General features: G+C 36.8%; 4 protein-coding genes and 1 non-coding gene across 5 annotated transcripts; 1 reads left to right on the top strand and 4 right to left on the bottom strand.

The window, feature by feature from the left end:
• Positions 1–32: 32 nt before the first annotated feature.
• On the bottom strand, positions 33–105 carry TRNAK-UUU (transfer RNA lysine (anticodon UUU)). Its single transcript has one exon. It is a non-coding gene; the product is annotated as a tRNA-Lys (tRNA).
• A 1,012-nt stretch (positions 106–1,117) lies between these two features.
• Positions 1,118–5,128, bottom strand: LOC137725162 (Sterile alpha motif (SAM) domain-containing protein). The gene is made up of 6 exons (XM_068463754.2): positions 4,666–5,128; positions 3,541–3,599; positions 3,173–3,435; positions 2,369–2,443; positions 2,218–2,280; positions 1,118–1,410 (listed from the first exon to the last, which is right to left on the bottom strand). The coding sequence occupies exons 1-6, from the start codon at positions 4,770–4,772 to the stop codon at positions 1,366–1,368; spliced, it is 612 nt and encodes a 203-aa protein (XP_068319855.2). The 5' UTR covers positions 4,773–5,128; the 3' UTR covers positions 1,118–1,365.
• A 1,663-nt stretch (positions 5,129–6,791) lies between these two features.
• Positions 6,792–7,319, top strand: LOC148696795 (acyltransferase GLAUCE-like). Its single transcript, XM_088693376.1, has one exon. The coding sequence runs from the start codon at positions 6,792–6,794 to the stop codon at positions 7,317–7,319; it is 528 nt and encodes a 175-aa protein (XP_088549502.1).
• A 348-nt stretch (positions 7,320–7,667) lies between these two features.
• LOC137721137 (uncharacterized) lies at positions 7,668–11,196 on the bottom strand. Its single transcript, XM_068460252.2, has 10 exons — positions 10,828–11,196; positions 10,257–10,333; positions 9,886–9,965; positions 9,687–9,747; positions 9,337–9,404; positions 9,137–9,218; positions 8,951–9,034; positions 8,719–8,796; positions 8,303–8,422; positions 7,668–8,039 (listed from the first exon to the last, which is right to left on the bottom strand). The coding sequence occupies exons 1-10, from the start codon at positions 11,066–11,068 to the stop codon at positions 7,857–7,859; spliced, it is 1,074 nt and encodes a 357-aa protein (XP_068316353.2). The 5' UTR covers positions 11,069–11,196; the 3' UTR covers positions 7,668–7,856.
• Positions 11,197–15,742: 4,546 nt separating this feature from the next.
• On the bottom strand, positions 15,743–17,808 carry LOC148696794 (uncharacterized). Its single transcript, XM_088693375.1, has 3 exons — positions 16,998–17,808; positions 16,565–16,722; positions 15,743–16,246 (listed from the first exon to the last, which is right to left on the bottom strand). Exons 1-3 carry the CDS (start codon positions 17,806–17,808, stop codon positions 15,743–15,745), a joined length of 1,473 nt encoding a protein of 490 aa, XP_088549501.1.
• Positions 17,809–24,048: the final 6,240 nt, after the last annotated feature.

Genomic DNA, 24,048 nt, shown 5'->3' with positions numbered 1-24,048 from the left:
AGAACAACAAAATAAAAAGATGAAAAAAAAAACGCCGTCTGTGGGAATCGAACCCACGACCACACGGTTAAAAGCCGTGCGCTCTACCAGCTGAGCTAAGACGGCATTTGCGACAGTAAGCCACAACGAATTTTATTTAGAGATCAGTGGTTAGTTTACTTTACCTCCTAATTCTGGGGATTCCAGTAATGCAACATACTTCAGAGCTACAGCCTACAGTGCCTCCACAACAATGGCAGAAATCACTGAACCTCTCCTCCCTCCTAACGAAACCCCAGAAACATCCAAACCGCTAAAGCCAGCAGATGACTTGGATCCCAAGACGATGCGCAGAATCACGCCAGGAATCAATCGCCTGATCATCACCGTTTCAGTCCTCTTCTCCTTCATTCTCAGTCCTCTTTTATCTCTCTCTGTGTCTCTCCTCATTTCTCTCTCTCCAATTTCTATTTGCTGATTTCTGACTTTGATTTTGCATGCAGGAATCCCATTGATACACAAATCCGTGGAAATCCCATTGATTTCTAAGGCTAATAGCTTTGCATCTCCAGTTAGTTATCATGCATTCACCATCTTATGTTTTCTTATGCTAATCTTCCTGCCAATTTCAATAGAAGTTCTCCTGGCAGCTCTACGAGAATGGAGAAGATACAAGCAAGAAAATAAGAGGTAGTTAGCACGGAAGACCAAAGTGAACAAGGCATCTTGATCGTAGTCGACACGAAGCACTTTTCTGTTATTTGTGATACATGCGTGTTTTTTGCGGCCTTGGGGAGGAGACCAAGGGGTAAGGAAGGGATGCATCGAAAAGGCAGAAGATGACCTTCTTGAGTACGTGCCATTGAATTTGAGGAGGAGGCTGCGGTGTTCAGGGCGGCGGAATTATTTGTTAGTGTTAGCCGTTCGGTTCCCTTTTCAGATTCATTAGGGATGTATTTGCCCAAATATATATTTCATCTCAAAACCGCCTTGGGGGATCTTTAATCATTTCTTCGGTTTTGGACATAGCACCCGCAACTTAATTTCCTACGCAATTATTCACCTAAGAGCGAAAAACATCGGATTACAAGTTCAAGCTGTGAGATTGGTCAGTAAAATGTAAAGGTATCGGTAGACGGAACACAACAGCACATCCATAAAATTTAAATTTCGAGCTGTTCCAAGCTAACAAATTCACAAGGTTTATATCTATAATGAGCACATTGAAAGCCACTTACAGCGATGCGTACTAGAACGAACGGGAAAGAAAAATGAGGGGTAAAATAAAGTTACAAGCAGGTTGATACCAATCGAAATAAAGCCTGCCAGACTGAGTCATACTAAACATGATGAAACAAGGCCATGAAACGGCTCCACCCTCAAATGTCAGACTCTTGATTCCAATGCCAAAAGTATCTTCTTCCTTGGTCCCTGAAACCCCCAGATGGAAAAGGTTAGCTCAAAGCTCCGTAGCCAAAACTCATTTGATCAAACGGAAAACTCAAATTGCTTGTATATTCATCACCATTACATTATGCACAATCACGGGAAATTGAAGGATACTAACATATCACGTGGTTCTAGCAAAATTAAGGAAAATAAAAAACTACAACAAAAAAAACCATTGAGGCATAGACAACGGTGTGCCCAAGCCTAATCTTCCTTTGATCTAGTGTTATAAAAAATGAATTTCAGTAAAACAAATAGTTTAACTGTTTGAAACAACTGTAACGCAACAGGATTAGTTTCAGGTCAAACGAACAGACACCGTCCTGAACATTAATTAATGATAGCCCTAATTGGTGTTTGAAATTCTCTGTTTTATTTTAAACTCCACGACATCCAACTGATGTTAGGAAAGTAACTATTGTTCAACCATGCAATTCTATTTAATTTTATTAGACTATTGTGAGGATGGTATATATGCTTTACAATAAATGAATTTTTCCTAGTGATTCAAGAATAACTTCAAAAAGCTTTTATGCCACTCTAGCATGTTGAAACATAGGTTGTACAAAGTTTTCTGACATGCACCCACAAACAAACATGTAAACTAGTATACTTCAAATCACAAGAGCATACCACAGGTTCAGTAACAATAAAGTCGACATAAAATAAGTATGGATTTCTTAGTTTCGAAAACAACAAATGCGTATAACATATTGCCTATTGGGATACGAATACGATATTCATAATTCATGTTTCAAGAATTCTATCTGGGAATTTGGTTGAGCTTACCATTGGTATTCCTAGAGCCTTGAGGTCCTCATCAGTCATGTGCACAAGAGCTGTCATATCAACCTGCATAAACACATGGAATTGAGCACTCGAAGGTAATCAAATGCAGGTGGTGGAAAAAAGAAAGAAAAAAAAGCTGTAATCTGCTTACTTCCTCTGCCTGAAATGTGATGGAGTATTTTTCAAGATCCAAGGACGTCAAAAATTCATCCACTGATGAACCAGCCTGTACCAAAAGAGGTATGCGTCATGAAATTAAGAGCCAACTGTCGTAATGAGTGTGTGTATGTCTTAGGATGGGATATTGGAACATAGACACTCAATACTTCAATCTAGAAACAAAATGAATTTTCTTTTATGCTTACTCAAAGACATTGCAACGTAAAAATACCCGTATACCACCAACAATTGATGAACCACTTCATGAAATGATTTCTTCCTGTCACGCCGATTATTGTAAAGAAGTCTTATTCTTATTTATTTCTTAAGAAGCCTGTTAGAAAGTCCCTTCAGGCCACCCTTTCTGGTGCAAAATAAAGTATGAAACTGCTTATTCGTTCTACATGAAGACAATATTTAAGATCAAGTCCTAATGAAACCTCATACTTCTATGTTGTAATGTTGTAATGTCAACCCAGTAACTGCTATATACATACTATTCCCAAACCCATCCCATTCTGGCCCCTTAAACAAATAGAAATTAAAAAAGGGAATGGAAAAGATAGTAGGGTCAACACATATCTAAAATCAACATGTTATATGTCGTAAAGCAAACTTCCGCTTGGTGAAACATTTTAAATATTGAAAAGTTTTCCTCTTGAGCAACGTAGTAAAGAGAACCTAACTATATTAATTCTAGTAATCATATGTCGAGAGCAATCTCAAACACACCGAGTGTAAGTGTGTGAGTGTGTGCTTACTGGTATGAAATTACAAAAAATAAAACACTTCATGCCTTCTGTGAAGCCTTCTTCCTAGGAGCTGGGTTGGCCACTTTTTTAGTCTCTGTTGCAGGGGTGCCAACAGCAATACTTCTCCTGGCTGGTTTGGCAGCCTCCACTTTCGGTTTTGGTGGATCAGTGTTCATTGGTTGTGGATTCATAGTACCAGATAGCTTTTCGCGCAGGTCCCTTACACCTGAAAGGGATCGATTTCCACTTTTTTTGAAACTTTTCTTTTGGAGCTTCAATCGAAGGTCCCGAGCATCGACTTTTCGATCTTCACAAGATATTAACACACAGTCAGCAACCAAAGAAAGATGACTCAATGGGATAAAGCCATAGCTGAAGTTTTAGTTGCAGGTGAAAGTGTCATAGCCCATACTTGAATCTTGAGGATCATCCTGATATAGATCATGCTCCCACTTGCCATCTTGTCTCTGCCTGCAAAAGGATATGCCATGAACTCAATTATGAAGCTTTTTGGACTGAATAACCTTAGTCCAATCAAACACTAACAGTTGAATTGACACAAAGTAACCATTCAACAAATTGCATCCTCTAAAGTTTTGGACAAAAAGTATATGCACCAAATGGGTCAAAGAATCTGGTGAAGGCCAAATTGCAACACCAAATGCAGTATCTTTGTAACTACAAGGATTTCATCAAGAATGAAACAATTACAAGTGCTCTCATTGAAGTCTTCAAAATTCATCAACTAGGACCAGACTTATCATGCACCCCATCAGTTCATTTCAACAAACACAAAATCAACTGTGCTAATAACATTGCCACTGCCACACAATTCTGTCTTATCAAACACAGATGTAAGTCATACATAAATAAGAGGTCACAACTTTCACTACTAGAAATACAAAAATAACAACTTTTTGTAATAAAAATATGAAGAGTCAAGTGGTAGAAATAGAGAAAATGGTAAAACAAGGAGTCCAATGGTATCCAAATTTGATTCCACATACCACTTTGTAAAGAGTCCTCATTTCAATGAAAAGGAGATCGATGGATATGAATACCAATTCAATTGCATACATGTTTAATGGTATTGATAACAATGCTGTAAGCCTGATATCCAGCATTTTGAAAGTATAAAACTGTTGTGGACTATTGTTACTTGCGTAATCATATTGGATTTGAAAGAATTGTTTATCAATATCCAACCTTTTCTATTTATAAGGATACTATCATCATTATTAGCTATTAAAGTTGCCAACTGAGACCAAATTCCTGAACTTTTTCCACCTACTTTGACTATCAATACAAATCCAACTCCAAAAACTGATATTTCTATTAATCGAGCGCATCACGAAAACTATTCTGCAACGTACAAAGAAAAAGGGCAACAAAAACCACACTCTAACATACACAATTCAAACCCAAAAACATATAATCGGTGCAAACTAAACCAAAATCCACAAACTACCAGAAGAATCATTGCCATCGATTCCCGTTCTTTGGAAAAACAAGAAAAAGGAAGGAAGAGAAAGCGAACCTCTTTCCAGCTATCTGTCTACGGCGACCAGAGTCCTCCCTGAAGCCGCCATTGAGGCGGTCCTTTGCGGACAACTTGGTATCAGCTTCCTCTCGATCAGCATACATCTCCCTTAAATACAAGAAACCCTAAATCCTAACTCCGAACTCACACTTGAACCCTAACGGGTCGGGAAAAAATGGGGAAAAAGCACAACCTAACAGTCTGGAATTCGAAATATTAGAGAGACATGCAGAGAGAGGAAAAGGGGGAATATTTGGGAAACCCTAACCCTCGTTTTATCAGTGAGAGAAAAAAGATGAACGCTGTAAAAGAGGCGGAAGTAATTGAATTCCAGAGAGGAGAGAGAGAGAGAGAGAGAGAGAGAGATTTGATTGGAAACGGAGAAAGCCGGTTCAGCTGTAAAACAATTTGAGATATTATGACGCCGTCACTTGATATTTCGGGTTCGGATCTCGGCATCTTTTGATTGTTCGGAGGGGGATTTGGCCAACGGTGAATTAGTGCTGTGATACGCACCGCATTGGCGCCTTTTACAAAAAAACAAAAAAAAAAAAATTTGCCCTTTTTTACTTCTTAAATTAATTTTGGAAAAAAGTTATTATACAAAATGATCTTTGAGATTTGCATGGTCAATAGAAATGGTCCCGAGTTATCCATCATCCATGATTTTGGTCATTCCGTTAAAAACTCTTTGGGCAATTTTCAAAGTTTTGTAATTCAATCGATTCTTAACCAAATTCGACCCATAATATATCAAAATGAAGATAAGAAAATGTAGAACAAGATTATACCTATTTGGAAGCCCAATGATCACCGGAGATGTCCGACCAAACCTAGGCGAGTTAGCCTTCGAAAAAGGTACCATTCTCTTCGTCTCGTCAAGAAGTATTATTTTCGTTTTTGAATCACTCGATTTGGTTGAGTATTGAATAAGTTATGAACGTTTAAAGTTAACCTAGTTTCCGACGAGTTTTCCAGTTTTCATGCGGACCAGTCACCTTTCAAGCTATTTTCCGGTCATCTCCAGCAACCATTGGGTTTCCAAATAGGTATAATCTTGTTCTACACTTTCCTATCTTCATTTTGATATATTATGGGTCGAATTTGGTTAAGAAACGATTGAGTTACAAAGCTTTGAAAATTACCCAAAATCGTTTTTAACGGAAAGGACCAAAGTCATGGATGGTGAACAATATCAGGGACGATTTCTATTGATTTTCAATCTCATAGACCATTTCTATTGATCATGCAAATCTGGACTGTTTTGTATAATAACCCTTTTGGAAAATTGTGTCGTCCAAAACTAGGAGTGCAGTTTGAAGTGAGTTAACCTGAACTCATCCATGTTTAATCTAAATTTAAACCCGAATAAATAGGTTTTTTCTTGGTGATAAGTTATAACCCGACAGTATTAAATCCAAATCGATTATTTATTGAGTTAAATTGATCATTTGCCTGACCATGTCCAAATCGATTTATCAACCCACTATAACCTGATTATAACCCAAATAACTAATGCATATATCACACCCGTCCAACAACCAAACTTTATAATATTTGGTACAATTTCATTTATAGGCATAGTTGATAGTGCTGAAGCATTTGGCATTGGGGTTTCTTGTAGCATTAAACCGGATCTATTTGATAATTTTTAGGCCCTCATGTACTTTGTTTTAAAGGATTTTAATGATTGTTGTGGACATATGATATATGATATATATATATATATATATATATATATATATATATGTATGTATGTATGTATGTATGTATGTATAGCTAACTAACTATTTTTCTTATTTAATAGGAATGCAAATTAAATTTCGGACATCAAGACTTGGGTTCGGTGCTTGTTTATATACGGTTCATTGAGGGGCACTGGAAGTAGAGGACTACTTCTAATTTGCACCAAGAATCTCACCAAAACTACAAACTTATTTCGTTAGTACGGTTCATTGAGGGGCACTGGAAGTAGAAGACTACTTCTAATTTGCACCAAGAATGTCCATGGCTGCATGTAAGTGTTTCTGTAATCAAAACCTGCATGCTTTATATGCCATGCTGTTTATATTGTTTAAAATGTAACCCTAGTTTCATACTGTTGGATTCTGGGATAGTATAACATGGCTAGCTTGAAAAAGGTTGGCCAAGATGGCAGGTTGAAGGGATCCACTACTTTTCAAGTTGTGGCGGCAAAAATATGGAAGGCGAGGAGCATCGCGCTTAACATGCCAGACGAAAAAACTTCTGCCATTTTTTCCAGTCTGATGTTTGCAAAGGCGTTGTGCCCCAAGCCCCACCAGGGTTTGCTGGCAATGCATTGGTCGTCTTGCCTTGTGAGGAAGGTGCAAGAAAGGGTGGAGAGATTGGATGATGAGTATGTGAGGTCAGGGATAGATTGGCTAGAGGTGAATAGAGGGGTGCCTTGTGGGGAGGAGGACAGCTTCTCACTTGTAACATGGTGGAAATTAGGGTTAAAGCAAGATGAGTTCTCATGGGGAAAAGTTAAGTGCGCCACTTCGGTTCTACTAAAGCCGGGCCTTGTCATGCTTTTGCTGAGACTGGCCAGTGGCAACGGAGGCCTTAGCATTTGCCTGGGACTGCCTGATGATCAAATGGAGATGTTTCGCAGGTTGATGATGGAAGAATAAAACACAAGATTTGTATAGTCATATATATAAAATCATAATAGAATTATTTGAGCCGAGCCTAAGCACTTGACATTCGACTACACATCTAAAATGGAGTTGTTCTGCAGGTTGATGATCGGCGAATCAGATAAACCAATGCATTCGTTCCAATTTGAGAAGCTTTCTACCAAATTCGTTCTCATTCGTACTCATAAGATATTCATGTCTTGAATGTATTATTCTAGGAAAATGATTTTCACACGCTGATTTTCTGCTTCTGCACACCCTTATTTATTTATGCCCCTTGATTTTCTTTGAATCCAGTGGCAATAAATAAACCGGGTTCTGTAAGAAAAGAAAAAGGATACGTCGGTGAAAGTGTGTAAAATTACAGTTCCATAAGATCAAACAAATTAAATTACTGTGCTACCAGATCAAACAAACTAAACTACATTCATTTTTACAAGTTCTTGATTTTCCCCAAGGTAAAATTCTTAGACCAAGGCAAGAGGCTCAATGTAAGAACTTTAACATGATATTCCTAGAGAAAACAATTCATCAATACTGCAGAAGGCCGAAGAAGGGGTTCGTCAATGCATTCTTCAGATGAGAAGCAGCTGAGTATAATGTGGCCATGTCAACCTTGTCCCGAGGAAGATACAAAAACTCTTCCCCTTCGGTTCTCTCAAATCCACAGAGCTCAAGAAACTCGATTCCTCCAACCAAACTGCCAACTCTATCCTGTTTAAGAAATAAAAATTTAGACAATATACAACAACTGTTCGTTATTATCTTTCAAAACCTTCTGATTTTACTTATAAAAGAAATATTTCATTATATTGATCTACTCTAGACACACAAACACACACAATCATCACAAGTTACCAGACTATCAGCATTGCTATATAGCCAATGAGATAGTGTTCAAAACAAACATGCGCCGCACACACACACACACTCACTTGTTTGGGGAAAAAGAAGAGACAAATCAACACACAGCTTACCAAGAACAACGGATTACTGAGTCTGATCTTCCTGAATTTTTCTTCATCAGGATTCTTTGCAACATTTCCCACATAAATTAGCAGAGTCTGGAAGGCCCTTCGCACTTTAGAATCATCATCCTAGACCAACCAAAGAAAACCAATAGACTAATGTGGATCAATTAAATTAATGGTAGTTCACTAGTTCTACACCAATGTTGAACGAAATAAAAATGTAGCTTAAGGAGGACAAAGAAGGTATCCTCTAGAATACTGCTTAAAATGGGTTTAAGATCATAATTACTGTATAATTCAATAAATTAGTCTTCAGTTACATGCCATATATTTGGAGCAAGATTATTTTCCCTTTTGTAACAGCCAGTACGAACACGCGCTACTATTCCAATTCTTGGTGTACAGAGAGTGGAGTCATTTACCTGGTGGTTGCGCTTCAAGGATCTTAAACACTCTCTCATGTGTTCCGATTTTGCAACAGAACTGACACGAATTGGAATCTGATATTAAGGATCAGGAAAAGAACATTAATGATACTTTGTATTCTCATTCTGCAATTCCCAGAAGAAAAAAGAATTATACTTTTTGATGAGATTGTCTTATAGAGGAAAATTAAATACATAGTCTATAGAGGTCACTACAAAATATCAATACCTGTTGTTCACTTGCTAAAGGTGTTGAAAGTTTCTCGGGTGCAGGGTGTTCCAGTGGCAATCCAAGCTTGGCCCTTCTTTCTAACTGCAAAGGGCATGCATACAGTTTTTTGAGTAATGTAACATTACTGAGCCTCCATTGGTAGGGAAAGCCTAAAAGAAAAGTGGATCAGCATTAAGCAAGCACCTTATCCTGTTCTAATTTCCTGCGAATTCTCTCTCTTGCTCGTTTCTCTTCCTCCTTCTCAGCTTGCCGGAACTCTATATTGCTGAGAAAATATTGTTTCACTCAGAAGTTGATAGATAATTCTCAAAGTAGTAATATATAGGCTAAAAAAACAAACCAGACAGAAACAATAGAAAAAAAAAATGTGAATTAGCGCAGACCGTTTTCTTTCATTTTCTTCTAAAATTCGCTTTGTTTCTAAGAGTTGCTTGCCAGATTGAATCCTCTCCTGAAACAAAAATAGTATACGGATTAGTTAGAACCGAAAACAAAAGTACTTTTTCAACTTAAGTTTACAACATATATAGGTTAGGGATGTAAAGAGTGTGCTTAACAAACAAATAAACAGAATTCCCACTATAATTTTAGTCAAAAGATCGAAGAATTAGAACAAGCAAACACGGATAACATGCTCTGTAATTCAGTAACAACCAACTCATTAGCAAGCATAACTTTATAATCTGAAAAAGAAAACGGTACGAAAGTTCATCGGCGAATCCTTCTTTAACACCTTCTCCCTTTCTCGTTCCAATTTCTTTTCTTCTTCTCCCTTCTTCTTGCGTGCTCTATTCCTAATAATAAGGAAAAAAAAACAAAAAACAACAATAAGGAATCGGATATAACTAGAAAGACAACTCTTAAAAGTCTCAAATATCAGACTACTTGAAGAAATCAAATACGGAAGATTAATGAGCTGAGGAAAAAGTAACCTTAATTCCTGTGCTTTCAATTTCATCCCTTCCGTGATGTAGAGTGGTTCTGGAGATTCGATGTTAATGTCCACAGTTACCTGTGCGTATTTGAACAACTAAGCAAAACTGCAAAAGTAAATGCAGTGACAGTATGTGTAGATAAAATGATTTCAAACGCCCTATAAAAAATGAATGATATATACAACTGAAAGATCTTTTACTCTTCCAGCATATGAAATAAAGATCCACCAAAAACAAAATGAAAACCAACTGGACAATATCTCATGCTTCAAAACCTAAACGAACAGGAAATTATATGTTTGTAGCAGTGAAAAATCATATGCAATGTTAGAAAGAAGCGCAGCGCCGGCTAATATTCCAAACCATACCAAGGGCATCTCATCAATGTCCGGATCATCATTGTGATCAATAATCCAATCTATAGCAGCCTCTAAGCTGGCATTACCTGGTAAAAAGTGCATAAAAGAAAATTGAAATTACCTGAAAACTTGAGAAACATGATCATTCAAGAAATTAACGAAAAGAAAAATGCGTTTGATTAAAATTCAAAACAGCACGTGATCATGAATTCAAGTTCAACTAATCCAAGCCTGAAAAACACATAAAACTCCTATATCCTCTCAAAAGAATATTCATTAAACAACCCGGAGAAGCTAATTAAATCCGGACTGCGCAATCACCATTAGTGGAGCAATTAGCAAACTATAAGAGCTTTTCATTTTATATGAAGGAGTTCTGTCTAAGCCCTTTCACAATTTTTCAGTCCTCTACCATTAAACACTTTCAACAATCAAGTTTACGCACACTTTATAAAATCACAAATCTTTTTCTAGTTGAGAAATAGTCTAATCTACTCCCATGTCCGTGAAAAAGTCACAAAGTCCAAACATATAATCTTGTTAAACCAAAGCTGAAAATACGAGCAAGAAAAAGCTTCACCAGAATAATGAAGCGCTCGAGTTGCTCGGGGTCTCGGAAATCCCATTGCTTCAAGCTCTCCAAGCAATTTCTTGTCCACTTCCGGAACAGCCATGCCTGTATCTTCGGTCAGAAAAGGTTTGCAGTTTCGGGTCAAAATCGGAGAAGAGTTGGGAATTGAGAGTTTTAAATGAAAAGACGGGAATTGAGGAGTCCTGCAATGGAAGCATTGAAAAGATGGGAGGAGTCGGAGGACAGCCATTTTCAAGACATTTCTAAAACCTTCTTCTCAGTTGATTGATTCTCAATTTATACCTTTCGGCTTCTTGGGATTTAAGAAAAGAATTGTCCTCGTAGGAACTGGGGTTTTCTCTGTCATCTTACCTTCAAAAAAATTAAAAAGGGAATTAAAGCGTGAAAGGCACTTGAGTGTCAAGATATAAGGGTCGTTTGTAACATAATCATTCTTTCTATTGCTGCGTAAATACAATGCTGTGTAAATACAAAATGATGGTTGATGATTGGATTATTATTTAAGTGCTGAAAAGATTTTTCAATATGTCTGGAATATAGGTACAATATGGTTTAAAAAGTTGGTCTACCTAACTTTTTATTTTTCTTTTTTTTTGAACAAATGGTCTACATAACGTTGCTCTTCTCTAAAATACCTTGATACACAAAAGGGGGGTTTTGACCACCCTAACGCTAAAACCCTAACTCCTGCAAATCTCCCTGCTTTCTCTCTCTCTCTCTGACAAGGCCATGTACCACGTGGAAGAGGGGCAAAATCAGGCCGAACCGGCGAAGGAAGTGCTTGATGAGGAGAATAATCGTAAAAATGGTATGCTCTTGATTTTCTGGTTTAGGGTAAATTCATGACATGGAAGAAGATTATCTGTTTTGTCTAATTGGGTACTATATTATCTGGAATTCAATTGCCACTACATAATCATTTTTATTTCCTCGATCTAGCGTAGTATTTCAAGCAAATTAAGCAGTTGGTATGGATGAGTTAAATTTGTTATCGTAACAAGTTAAGCTATAATTGTCTTGAATCGAATAGAATCGAATTGAATTTTGTTGTTTGTATATGTAACATCCCACATCGTCCAGGGGAGTAGATTATGTAAGCCTTATATGTATATTCCTAGAATAGGTGACCCACTAAGAAGTTCTCGTGTGAGTTACCATAAACAAAACGTGGCCGGGACCCAAAACGGACAATATCGTACTACGGTGGAGTCGAGCCGGGAATGTGGTGGGAGTCCGGGTCGGGATGTGACAGTATATAACTCGTTAATATGCCTTGGTGCTGTTTTCGTCCACGATGCCCTCCTTTACCCCAGGCTGTGATGTTTGGAAGAGGGTTTTTCAAGTTTTTAAGGAGTAGATGTAAGTTAGAAGGGAATTGGCCACAAATTAACATAGAAGGGATTAGAAAACCGTCCATGACCATTTCATTGGCCGATAGGCGTATGATAAGGATTCGCTAATGCCTATTTTGGAGGTGTCATCTACATATCTCTCATGCATTTGTAACACGCATGTTGGAATTTTCTTGTGCTTCTTAATTTGTGCGATTTGACGATTTAGTTTTGTTTCAGTTTTGTATTTAACTATGGTACTGCAAACAAAAAAACAGAAAGTCTCCTTGGACGACAAAGAAGAAGATGACGACGATGATGGTGCGCACTTGTAGGCTCTGGATAGTTTGCTGTAAGAAGAAGAAGCACTTCAGTCACAATTGCCCCGTACCTGAAGCATGTCCCACATGGTGCTACTGTTGGCCCTCGCTTTCTGACATATTTGGCAAGTGTTGTAATCAGCTTGGTGGCCACCCTGGGCGAAACTTTGTCGCGTTTTGTGCTTGTTGTATGACTCTGGGTCAACACCCGTATGTGAAGTGCCTGTATCGTCCCAAGGAGAGAGCACCATTATTTGTGCCTCGCACGGTGGTTGTGCGGTCGGCCATGGACACATCACCATATGAGTATCTTGTACATGACGTTTACTAGGATTAAGATCGATTTTGCTGGTGTTTTTCTTGCTTATTTTTAGCTAGTATTATAATGAGATAAGTAAGAGCTTGAGAATTCTCTAATTGAAAGTTAAACTTTGAATAAGAATAAAACACATACATTCACTTATTTCATGCCAAATTAATACGATTAAGATTCAAGTGCAATCCTTTGCCACTAATTCCGAATCGTGACGAGTTTTCATTGCCACAGCTCTTCACCATCAAATGCTTGCGACTCCTAATTAACCTTCCCTTGTCAGTAATGCATTCTTAATCTTAATACTCAAAGTTCAGATCACCCATTTTGTTCTTCTTCTCTCTCATCATTAACACCTCAATTCTGCAAACCAAAACCCCGAATTAGCATGTGTAGTACGTTGAGAGCAAACAAGAACTCTTAGGTAAGGCTGCCTCGACAAAGACACCAGACCAGGGAATTGAGGGACCAGAAACTTTTAGTGCTCGATCTTAATGATGCCCTCGTTCACTTCTCCGAGCCAATTTAGCATTTCATTTTCTTTTTGGATCAAGTCAAGTGCATGGAAACATTCATCATGCGATGCCATTCCAGTTAACTTCAAACTCATCATGTTTTTGATAAATTCTTCTGTGTCAATTTGTATTTGGTATGATGTATTTCTGGAAATTGACAAGGAACAAGAATAAGGAATTTCATAGGAATGTGCAGTGATAATCCTTGCAGCAAGCACATATATTTTTCATTCATATCAATATTGGATACCCTCATACAAGTTTATCCTACTTGTCATTCACTAAAAGACAATTCCAGACAATTCTAGCTACTTTAGAGCAATATCAGCCATTTGATTCAAAAGCAGTAATCTAAAGCATACACTTGTCCTATGAGAATAAGCATTCACTTAACTGTAAACATCAAACTAAAACTAGTCGTTGGGACCTTAACTCAAAACTAACTGTTGGTTTCTTCATTCTCAAATATTCGATCAAAACCAAATTCTATTTAATTCCAACACTCCCCTTTAAATGAATTCCGGTTTTGACCCAAACATTCCTCTAAGATAGACAAATCTTTCCTTTGGTAGAGCTTTGGTAAAGATGTCTACCATTTGATCATGTGATTTGCAGTAGATCAGTTCAACGGTATTCTGCTGCAAAGCTTCCCTTATGAAGTGAAACTTTCTTTTGATATGCTTGGTTTTCTGGTGAAAAAACAAGATTTTTGGTTATAGCTATTGCTGATGTGTTGTCACACATAAGTGGTGTAGCATCCACTTGCATTTCACCAAAATCCTTTAACACAAACCTCAACCATATAGCTTGGGAGGTAGCCACTGCAGCACTCACATACTATGCCTCACCTGTAAACAGTGCAACACTTTGTTACTTGACAGAGGCCCAAGAAAATATCCTAGAACCAAATGTAAATGCATATTTTGAGGTACTTCTCATGTCATCTTCATTGCCACCCCAATCACTATGCCTACCAAAATTGCTTTTTCTCCATTTTCATACTTGATTCCATAGTCCAAGGTCCCTGAGATATACCTAAGTACTTTCTTGGTAGTTCCCATGTGAATTCTTGTGGGATTATGCATGAACCTTGATAAGAGATTGGTTGCATACATAATGTCAGGCCTTGTGGCAGTCAAGTAAAGTAAACTTCCAACTATTTTCCTATATAAGCTTTCATCAGCAGGTTCATAACCATCCACTTTACAAAGTTTCTCATTTGTGATCAATGGTGTTGCCACAGACTTGCATCCTTTCAGATTGAATCTTTCAAGCAATGATTGTGCATACTTCCATTGATGTATGAAAATCCTAGTAGCTTTTTGTATTACTCCAATTCCTAAGAAGTGATGCAACAAGCCAAGATCTGTCATCTCATATTGTCTTATCATGTCTCTTCTGAATTCTTCAATCATTTCTTCACAATTACCAGTAAAGACCACATCATCAACATATATAGACACAATAAGCATCTCGGAGTTCTCACCAGTTTTTGTATACAATGTAGCTTCACTAGGACTTTTGTTAAATCCACTCTTGCTGAAATAGGAGTATATCGCACTGTACCAAGCCCTGGGGGCTTGTTTGAGTCCATACAGTGCTTTGTTTAACTTATAAACCTTCTATTCTTCATTTGGAACTTCAAATCCCTGTGGTTGATCCACATACACTTCTTCCTCCAGAGTACCATTTAGAAAGGCTGATTTAACATCTAACAGGTGAAGTTTCCATCCTTTTTTAGCAGCAAGAGTAATCAATGTTCTAATGGTATCTAACCTTGCCACTGGGGAAAAGGTTTCATTGAAATCTACCCCCAGTTGTTGTGAGTAACCTTTGGCAACCAATCTTGCTTTGCTCTTCGGTATTGATCCATCCAAATGCAGTTTGGTCTTGTAGATCCATTTCACTCCTATCACAGGTTTATCACTTGGTTTATTTACCAATTTCCAAGTAGAGTTCTTCTCAATCATGGCAATTTCTTCACTCATTGCTTTCTGCCAAGATTGATCATTCTCAGCTTCTTCAAAACTCTCTGGTTCAGCAACACAATAGTTACATGCTGCATATATCTCATCTAAACTCCTCATTCTCAATGGAGTTGTTTCTGAGGAGGAATCCTACAATTCTTGTCCTTCTGCGTTTGAAGTAAAAGACTTAGATCCTTGTGTTGGTGTTGAAAAGTCATTTTCACTTCCATCCTGTATAATAGGTTCATTCTCAATTTGCACATTAGCTTGTGCTTATTCCATTGTTAGTGAAAATGAGATGGGGTCAATGGTATTGGTTTCCCAATTCCATGCTTCATTCTCCTGGAACACCACATCTCTTGAGATAATCACTTTATGTGACTCAATATTGTAGAGCCTATAGCCCTTTTCACAGCTTCCATAGCTTGATACTTTTGATTTCAAGCTTGCGTCTTAATTAAGAGTGTATCTGTGCATAGCAGATTGATCCAAACACTTTCAAGTGCTTCACACTTGGTTTTCTGTCACTAAATGCCTTAAACGATGTTTTCTTCGCAAGTGCTTTAGTTAGACACTTGTTTAGGAGATACACAGATGTATTGACAGCCTCACCCCAAAAGGAAAATGGCATTTTCTTGTCATGTAGCATTGACTTGGTCATTTCAACCACAATCCTATTCTTCCTCTCAGCTACACCATTCTGTTGTGGTGTGTAGGCCACTATCAATTGCTTCTGTAATCCTACTCCACAGAACTCTTGGAACTTTAATGAAGTGAACTCACCACCTCTGTCACTTCTTAGTCTTTTGATCTTAAGACCACTCTGAAGTTCAACCATCGCCTTGAATTTCTTGAAGATTGAAAATACTTCACTTTTGTTTCTCATGAAGTATACCCAAACCATCTTGGTGCAGTCATCAATGAATAACAGAAAGTATCTGTTCCCACTGAGTGTAGGTGTCTTCATTAGACCACACACATATGTGTGAATGAGTTCTAGATGTTGGCTTGCTCTCCATACATTTCCAGTTTCAAAAAAGTCCCTGTGATACTTCCCCAATATGCAACCTTCACAAGGTTCTTTAGTCTCTTATAACTCAGGGAGACCATTCACCATTTGTAATTTCTCCAATCTCTTTAAACTGTGAAAGTTGAGATGTCCAAGTCTCTTGTGCCATAACCAAAAGTTTTCTGCAACACTTGCTTTTAAAGCAACTGAGTCATTGTAATCTAGCATAAGTGGAAAACTTTTGTTTCCTGTCATGCCAACTTGTGTTACCAGGTTTTGAAGGCTTTTGTCATTAAAGATCTCCACCATATTGTCTTCAAAAAGTAAGAAATAACCATGAGCAATCATTTGGCCAACACTAAGGAGATTCTCATCAAGTCCTGGTACAAGTATTACATCCTTGATGAGTCTTCTACCACCATTTGTCTCTACAACAAGAGTTCATTTTCCATTAGCTTCCACAAGTTATCCATTCCCCATTTTAACTCTGCAATTGAAACTTTTGTCAATATTGATTAACAAGGATTCATATGCAGTCATATGATTACTGTATCCACTGTCAATATACCAGATTCTTCTCTTCTTTTCAGTTCTTGCAACACTACAAGCATAAAAGACATTTACTTCCTCTTCTTCTATTATATGTGCATAGTTGACAGCTTGGTTCCTTCTTGGATTATAGTCTTTTGCTAGATGGCCAAACCTGTCACACTTGGTGCACTTGGGTTTTCCCTTGAACCAACAAACACCATAAGGTAATTTGCCACAAATTTTACACTTGGTTTTGGTAGAATCACCATAGTTCCTGGTTTTTCTTGTGGAGTATGCTTGTTGTCCCATTTCTTCCCTTTTCCTTTCCAAAATTTCTTTTGATTTGAGTAGCTCCCTTGAGCCTTGTAACTGCTATCTCTCTCAGTCACACTTAGGCTAGCAAAAGCCTTTTCAGCTAAGTTTTCAGAGTGCATCTTTAACCTCTGCTTATAGCCTTTCAAAGTACCAATCACCTCCTGAACCTCAATAGAGTCAAGGTCCTTAGTTTCTTCTATAATAGATGCAATGGAATCATAGGTTTTAGGTAAGCTAATAAGTATCTTTTGCACTAATCTTTGGTTTGATAGTTCCTCACCATAAGTTTTCATTTGGTTCACAATGTCAGACATTCTTGTTAAATAAACATATAGAGTTTCACCATCATTCATCCTAGTGTACTCAAAATCTCTCCTTAAACATTGTAGTTTGACAAATCTAACCTTTTTATCACCATGAAATTCTTGTTGAAAAACATCCCACGCAGCCTTGGAGGTTTCAAAGTTTGAGATTCGAGGAAAAATCTCATCAGACACTGCCCCTTGAATGATACTAAGAGCTTTTGCATCTCTGGTTTCATTAACCTTTATTGAAATCTTCTTCACAGACTGTTGATCTTCATCGCTAGACTCATTTTCAGTTTCTGCAATTTCAAAACCCTTGTCCACCAAATTCCAAAGATTATGTGATTTGAATATGGTCTTCATCTTGATGGACCAAAAATCGTAGTTAGACCCATTAAGCTCTCAGGTCTCATCCACTGCTCGAGGTAGCCATGTGAGACTTTGTAAGAACAGATGAGGTTTTTCAAAATCTGGGTTTGTTTTTCCCCTTTTCTTTTTAGAGATACAAAGCACACAAAACGCCTAGTCCTGAAATTGATCATAACCTAGGCTCTGAGGCCATGATAAATTCTTGTGTGTTAATTTGTATTTGGTATGATGTATTTCTGGAAATTGACAAGGAACAAGAATAAGGAATTTCAAAGGATTGTGCAGTGCTAATCCTTGCAGCAAGCACATATATTTTTCATTCATATCAACATTGGATACCCTTATACAAGTTTATCCTACTTGTCCTTCACTAAAAGACAATTCCAGACAATTCCAGCTACTTTAGAGCAATATCAGCCCTTTGATTAAAAGTAGTAATCTAAAGCATATACTTGTCCTATGAGAATAAGCATTCACTTAACTATAAACATCAAACAAAAACTAGTCATTGGGACCTTAATTCAAAACTGACTGTTGGTTTCTTCCTTCTCAAATATTCGACCAAAACCAAATTCTATTTAATTTCAACAGTTTTGTGCCTCTACATCCAATTCAAATTTTTAAGGATAGAGTGCAATTAAACTTAGTCACTTACAATTAAAAAATTTTACTACACCTGGCCTACAATAATCAAATTAATTACCGTCATACTCACGTAATCTCTTTTCTCACGTTCCATTCTTGCTAAAACCCTCGCTGCTCTTCCTTCTATTACAATAACATAACCAAACACATATATTTTGTTCCATGCATGGTGTGGCCAAGCCACCCAAATATTTGATCAACCAGTACAATACTGTAGGGTAGAAAATATGTGGTCAACCAGTACAATACAATTAGATATGTATGTCTAACATTAAATTGTACGACATATCCAGAATGTTCCCCAAAGTAGCAGCATGGCTTATGGCTGTTATCAATACTATAATGATAGTACCTACAAAGTATTCCTTAGCCAGGGCCAACAATAGTGCCCGGTGAGACATTCTTCCAATATGGTCAATTGAGAGTGAAGTGCATATTGTCCTTAAGACAAAGGAAACAGCGCCCAAGATCAGCTAAGATCAGCTTCTTCTTCAGCGCCCAAGATCAACTTCTTCTTATTCTTCTTCTTCTCTTCATCTCTAAAATCTCCGAACGGCACAAGAAGGATTTGTTGAGTTCGTCAAAGGCTAAAATTAAGTAGATGTTAGAAATGAAAATAAAATAATAAAGTAAACTTCTTTTTCTTCTTCTTCTTCTTTGTTTTTCATCATCTCTAAAATCTCCAAACGGCACAAGAATGATTTGTTGAGCTTGTCAAGGGCTAAAATTAAGTAGATGTTAGAAATTAAAATAAAATAATAAAGTAAAATCGCCGAACAGCACAAGAAGGATTTGTTGAGCTCGTCAAGGGCTAAAATTTCTTCTTCTTCTTTGTTTTTCATCATCTCTAAAATCTCCGAACGGCACAAGAAGGATTTGTTGAGCTCGTCAAAGGCTAAAATTTCTTCTTCTTCATCTTTTTCATCATCTCTAAAATCTCCAAACGGCACAAGACGGATTTGTTGAGCTCGTCAAAGGCTAAAATTTCTTCTTCTTCATCATCATCTCTAAAATCTCCGAACGGCACAAGAAGGATTGTTGAGCTCGTCAAAGGCTAAAATTAAGTAGATGTTAGAAATGATAATAAAATAATAAGGTAAACTTTGCCTACAAAGTTTGTCTATTCCATTGAAGTGATACACTTTTTTTATAAGGCAATTGAGTAAACAACTTGTCAAGTCAGCCATTATGATATAATTTTGTCTATTTCTTTTGCCTACATCATTAGACATGCTCTTATGCTTGGCCTTTCATGGGGCACTGTTAAATTTTATTTCCCTATTTAATTTGGGGTTTTTGAAAAAAAAAAAAAAAAAAAAAACTCGGGCTTAATTTCCATCCATGCAAAATCTGGCCCTAAATTATCTAGAAACATGTCAAGTAAAAAATAAGACAAGAAATAAAAGGGAAATTCTATTAAATTTTTGTAATGACAATTGTATTCCAATGTCAACTGATTCAAATGCCTAATTCAATTGCAAGTGGCCATTTACCATAGTGGTGGAAAAGAGTTGAGTTATTGCATGATGACGTGGGTTGAAATCCCGTCGGTGGCTAATCTAACATCTAATCTAATAAAATTTATTGTTTGACAAAAAAAAAAAAAAAAAAGAGAAGCCTAATTCCATTTGAATTTTAATATTTTTTAATATTTGAGAAAGTAGAAGATCTAAAACTAAAAAAGTGGGTCACTTAGTACTACGGTCTGGTGATATTTCTCTTCACTTGGAAATGAGAGGTCTTAGGTTCTAATCTTGTGGATGGCGAATTCGATACCAAATTAGGTTGCCCACTGTGTGGCTTAGCGAACTCCCCCTCTCCCTAGTGTAAAAATATCGATGTACTAAACGAAAAATTAAAAAAATGAAAAGCAAGTAACTTGTAGCTCAATTAGTTAAAAGTATTCGCCCTTGCACTTGAGATTCAAACAGAGATCCCATGTTTGAATCTTCCTCCACGTACATAATTGAGATTAGTTTAGTGTACATTATTCTATCGTTTGTTAAAAATGAAAAAGAAAAGGGGAGGAGGTTGGTGTTGAGCTGTAACCCCCTCCCCCTTTCTCTCACACCCACCTCATCAGCTGTCAAGGCCATCTGTGTCCTCTCACAGAGAGCAACAACAACTTGCACTCCCACTAAGCCTCTATTCAAGTCGACTCCCTCAAGACCCTTATCCTCAATCTCTTTCAATGCCTCTACATTGTATTAGCGTAACCACAAATTAAAAGATGCAATATATATTTGTACAAAACCGGATGAGAAGAATTTTTTTTTTTACACAAGAGGCTTGCTTGGTCGTAGGTCCATCTTGGATGTTGCATCGGCCCTTTTTGTTGATTTAGTTGTATTTAATAAGTGAACTTTGTCATTTAAAACTACGATTTATTGATATTTCTCTTCACTTGTAAGTGTGAGGTTTTAGGTTCGATTCTTCCAAAGGATTAATTGAACCACATTATTGCTAACCCATTGTGAGGCTAAACTCATCTTCTCTCCTACAATATCCTTTGCTCAACAAAAATAAAAAAGTGAACTCTAATTTAAGGTCAAATTTTAAATATTTTAAATTTCAATGTCCAAAGAAATTTCTAAATTCAAGTGAGGGCGTCTAAAGAAGAAAATTTGGTGTGAACATAATTTCTCAAAACGAAAAAGAGATATGTAAAACAACAACGAAAAAAAGAAATGTGAAGCAACAACGATGGATCTAGAGAAAATTTCTTGGTGGGTAATGAAGAGATAGCGCAATACAAATTGGACGAAAAAAAAAACATGTAAATTTTTAATGTGGCATTTCGTCTAACAGTTGTTGGCATGTGGTCTTGCTGAGCCATGTTAGACTGTTGTTGATAAATGTTGACGTACACTGAGAAAGTTTGTTGATAGATATCGAAAACAACATACACAAAGCAATGCCAAGTGTCGAACACTTTATATGAAGTGGTTACCATCTGACCGACCAAGAGTTCATCGGAGGCACTCCCCAACAACTTTTATGGCCGCCACAATGTCAACTGAGCACCCTCATGGTAAATCAATCACTAGGAAACAAGTTTTGCACTAGTTATTGGTTGCATGATAATTTAATAACGGAGCTAATTTGTACATTATTTTTAACTCTCACATACATTTTTTTAAAATTTTGTTACTATCAAAATTAAACAAAAATTACGAATATTACGATAAAAAAATATATATTAAAAATATTACTATAAAAAACTATATATTAAAAAAATTACGGTTTGCTTGTTGTTTCCTTTTAATAAATTAATGTTATATTTTTAAATCACAAATTAATTTACCAATTTTGACTCCGACCCGCACTAAAGAAGAAAGAAACTATAGACACTTCCAGAAACCGTTGGAAGCCGACGCTATGATTAAGTTCTTCTACCACTCTTACCGACTGAAAAACTCCCAAGAAACAAAGAAAATAAGCAACTTCTTGTTAGAGAGAGAAACAGATGTCAGAAAACAGAGCCAGGAAGAAAAAGCTGCATGCGCTATTAGCTATAAAAATAGAAACGATTCCGATTATTTTAACATAAGATGCAAAGCAAATCACAAATTGCATAAAATGTTTTTCAGGTAAAATTGTTTAAGAAATTTCTCAATAGCATGAGATTAGTATTAGCTATATAAAAATTAGATCAATTTTAGATTTTATGCGTTATCGTGTTTTATGCGTAAGTGTAAGCGTAGACAATAACTTACGACCCAACATGGACAAAGACAATATCAAATAGATAAATTGCTGGGAACAACAAAAACCATAAGATATTGACAATTAAAGCTTAAAATTAAGTTGTCAAAAGCACATGTTCAGATCACTTGCGCACAAGTCTTGTCTACAGCAATTCTTAAAATAACGAGGTTCTGGAGCGTATGAGTGTGCCCATGTCCCTTATCTTGTTGAAGTTATCAAATCTCTCAAAAATCCTTCCTCAACCTTTGCAATATAAACTCGACTGGCTAAGTTGCCTTCCACGTCAAAAAACTTTAATCCATGCTGAGATTTTGTAAATAGAAGCGCGGTAGTTTCGGGTACATTGCTTGTTGTATCAAGTATTTCATCAACAGAGGATTCTGTAATGTATTTCACACGCCTAAGTTAATAGTCACCCTTCAAATTTATTAAGGGATGTCCCCTGAAAAGTACATCTCCTCCTCTCCTGAAATGATTGAAAATATTAAATATATATAGGGAATTGTTATTAGCACCTCAAAAATTTCATTCTACACTCTAAACTTTCTATATTAGGAAAGAAAAATACACTTGTGAGGAGTGTAGAATGAGATTTTTGAGGTGCCAATAATATTTCTATATATATATATATATGTGTATATGTATACGGAAGAGACAAATGTATAAAGGTAGAGAATAGGGAAGTTGCGTACATTAGCCATCCCAGCAGTTGTGTTTCATTAACTTCTTCCAATTTATAAATGATAAACACTGACATCTTGCTAAGGACTCTTAATTGATCGAAAAATTGCAAATACAGTTCGATAACAGTGTTGTTGGATTTATGCTCAACTTCATGCGATGTCACATATATCACTGTCAACCAGAAAAAGAAGAAGTTAATTAATAAATTGATTGATAACTCAGTAGAGTATCCAAATTAAGGAGAAAACTACCTTGTAAATCCTTTAAAATAAAATAATTAAAAAAAAAAAAAAAAAAAAAAAAAAACTACCCTTTAATTTTCCTCCAGTGTTGGGATTTTGCAGAGCCGCTTCTAGTAATGCTTTCTTAACTGTATTGGTTGCTACACTTACGTCAAGCTTCTTGTTACGTTCACCCATGTCATAATTCAGTACGCGAAGAGCAGCTAATTTACCTGCGCCGGTTGCGTCATACGTGGTGGTCAACTTTTTCAACTTTGGGCGAGGTTCATGCCTCGTTTTGTCATACGAATAATCGAGAGTATACACTGTTGGACTCTGCATCAATATGAACAGGCTAAATAACTAGAGTGTAGGTATTGAAGATATATATAAATAATTCTCTTAAGATGAATATTGCTACCTTCTCCTGCATGCCGGCTATATAGCATGAAGATTGTTGTTCAGCTTTTGTAAGAGTCCTTATGTAAGTGAGTCCTTATATTGCTGTGTAAGTAACAGGTTTAGAGCATCGTAAACCTTGAAGTGTATTGAAAGTCCTCTGGGTATATTGTATATTATCTGTGTAATAGGGTTTGTGTCAACCCTAGTAGTGCTTTATCTAGTTGTATAAGTGTCTTATCTGGTTGGCAGCTCCTTAATTCAAGGAGCTTAATTATGTATAAGAGTCTTATCTTGTTGGCAGCTGGTTGGCAGCTCCTTAATTCAAGGAGCTTAATTATATTTCCTATGCCGACTTCTCAGCTTGATTCAAGGAAGTTCTAGGTTAGAGTCTTGAGTGTTGAGTGTAGTTTGCAACTCACTAAAACTCCTCTATATATTTGTATCATGTTTCTGTTCCTGGATGACAAAAAATACAAAATACACAAACTTCAAAAGTTAACATGGTATCAGAGCAGGCATCCCTCTGAAGCCTGTCTTTGAATATCTTACGTTGTGATTTCTCTTCAGCAAAACT

The sequence above is a fragment of the Pyrus communis genome, chromosome 5 (assembly GCF_041283825.1).
Source record: "Pyrus communis isolate YQ-2024b chromosome 5, ASM4128382v1, whole genome shotgun sequence".
Lineage (NCBI taxonomy): Eukaryota > Viridiplantae > Streptophyta > Magnoliopsida > Rosales > Rosaceae > Pyrus > Pyrus communis.
The sequence above is the reverse complement of the archived record's forward strand: the minus strand, read 5'-3'. Positions and strand labels throughout refer to the sequence as shown.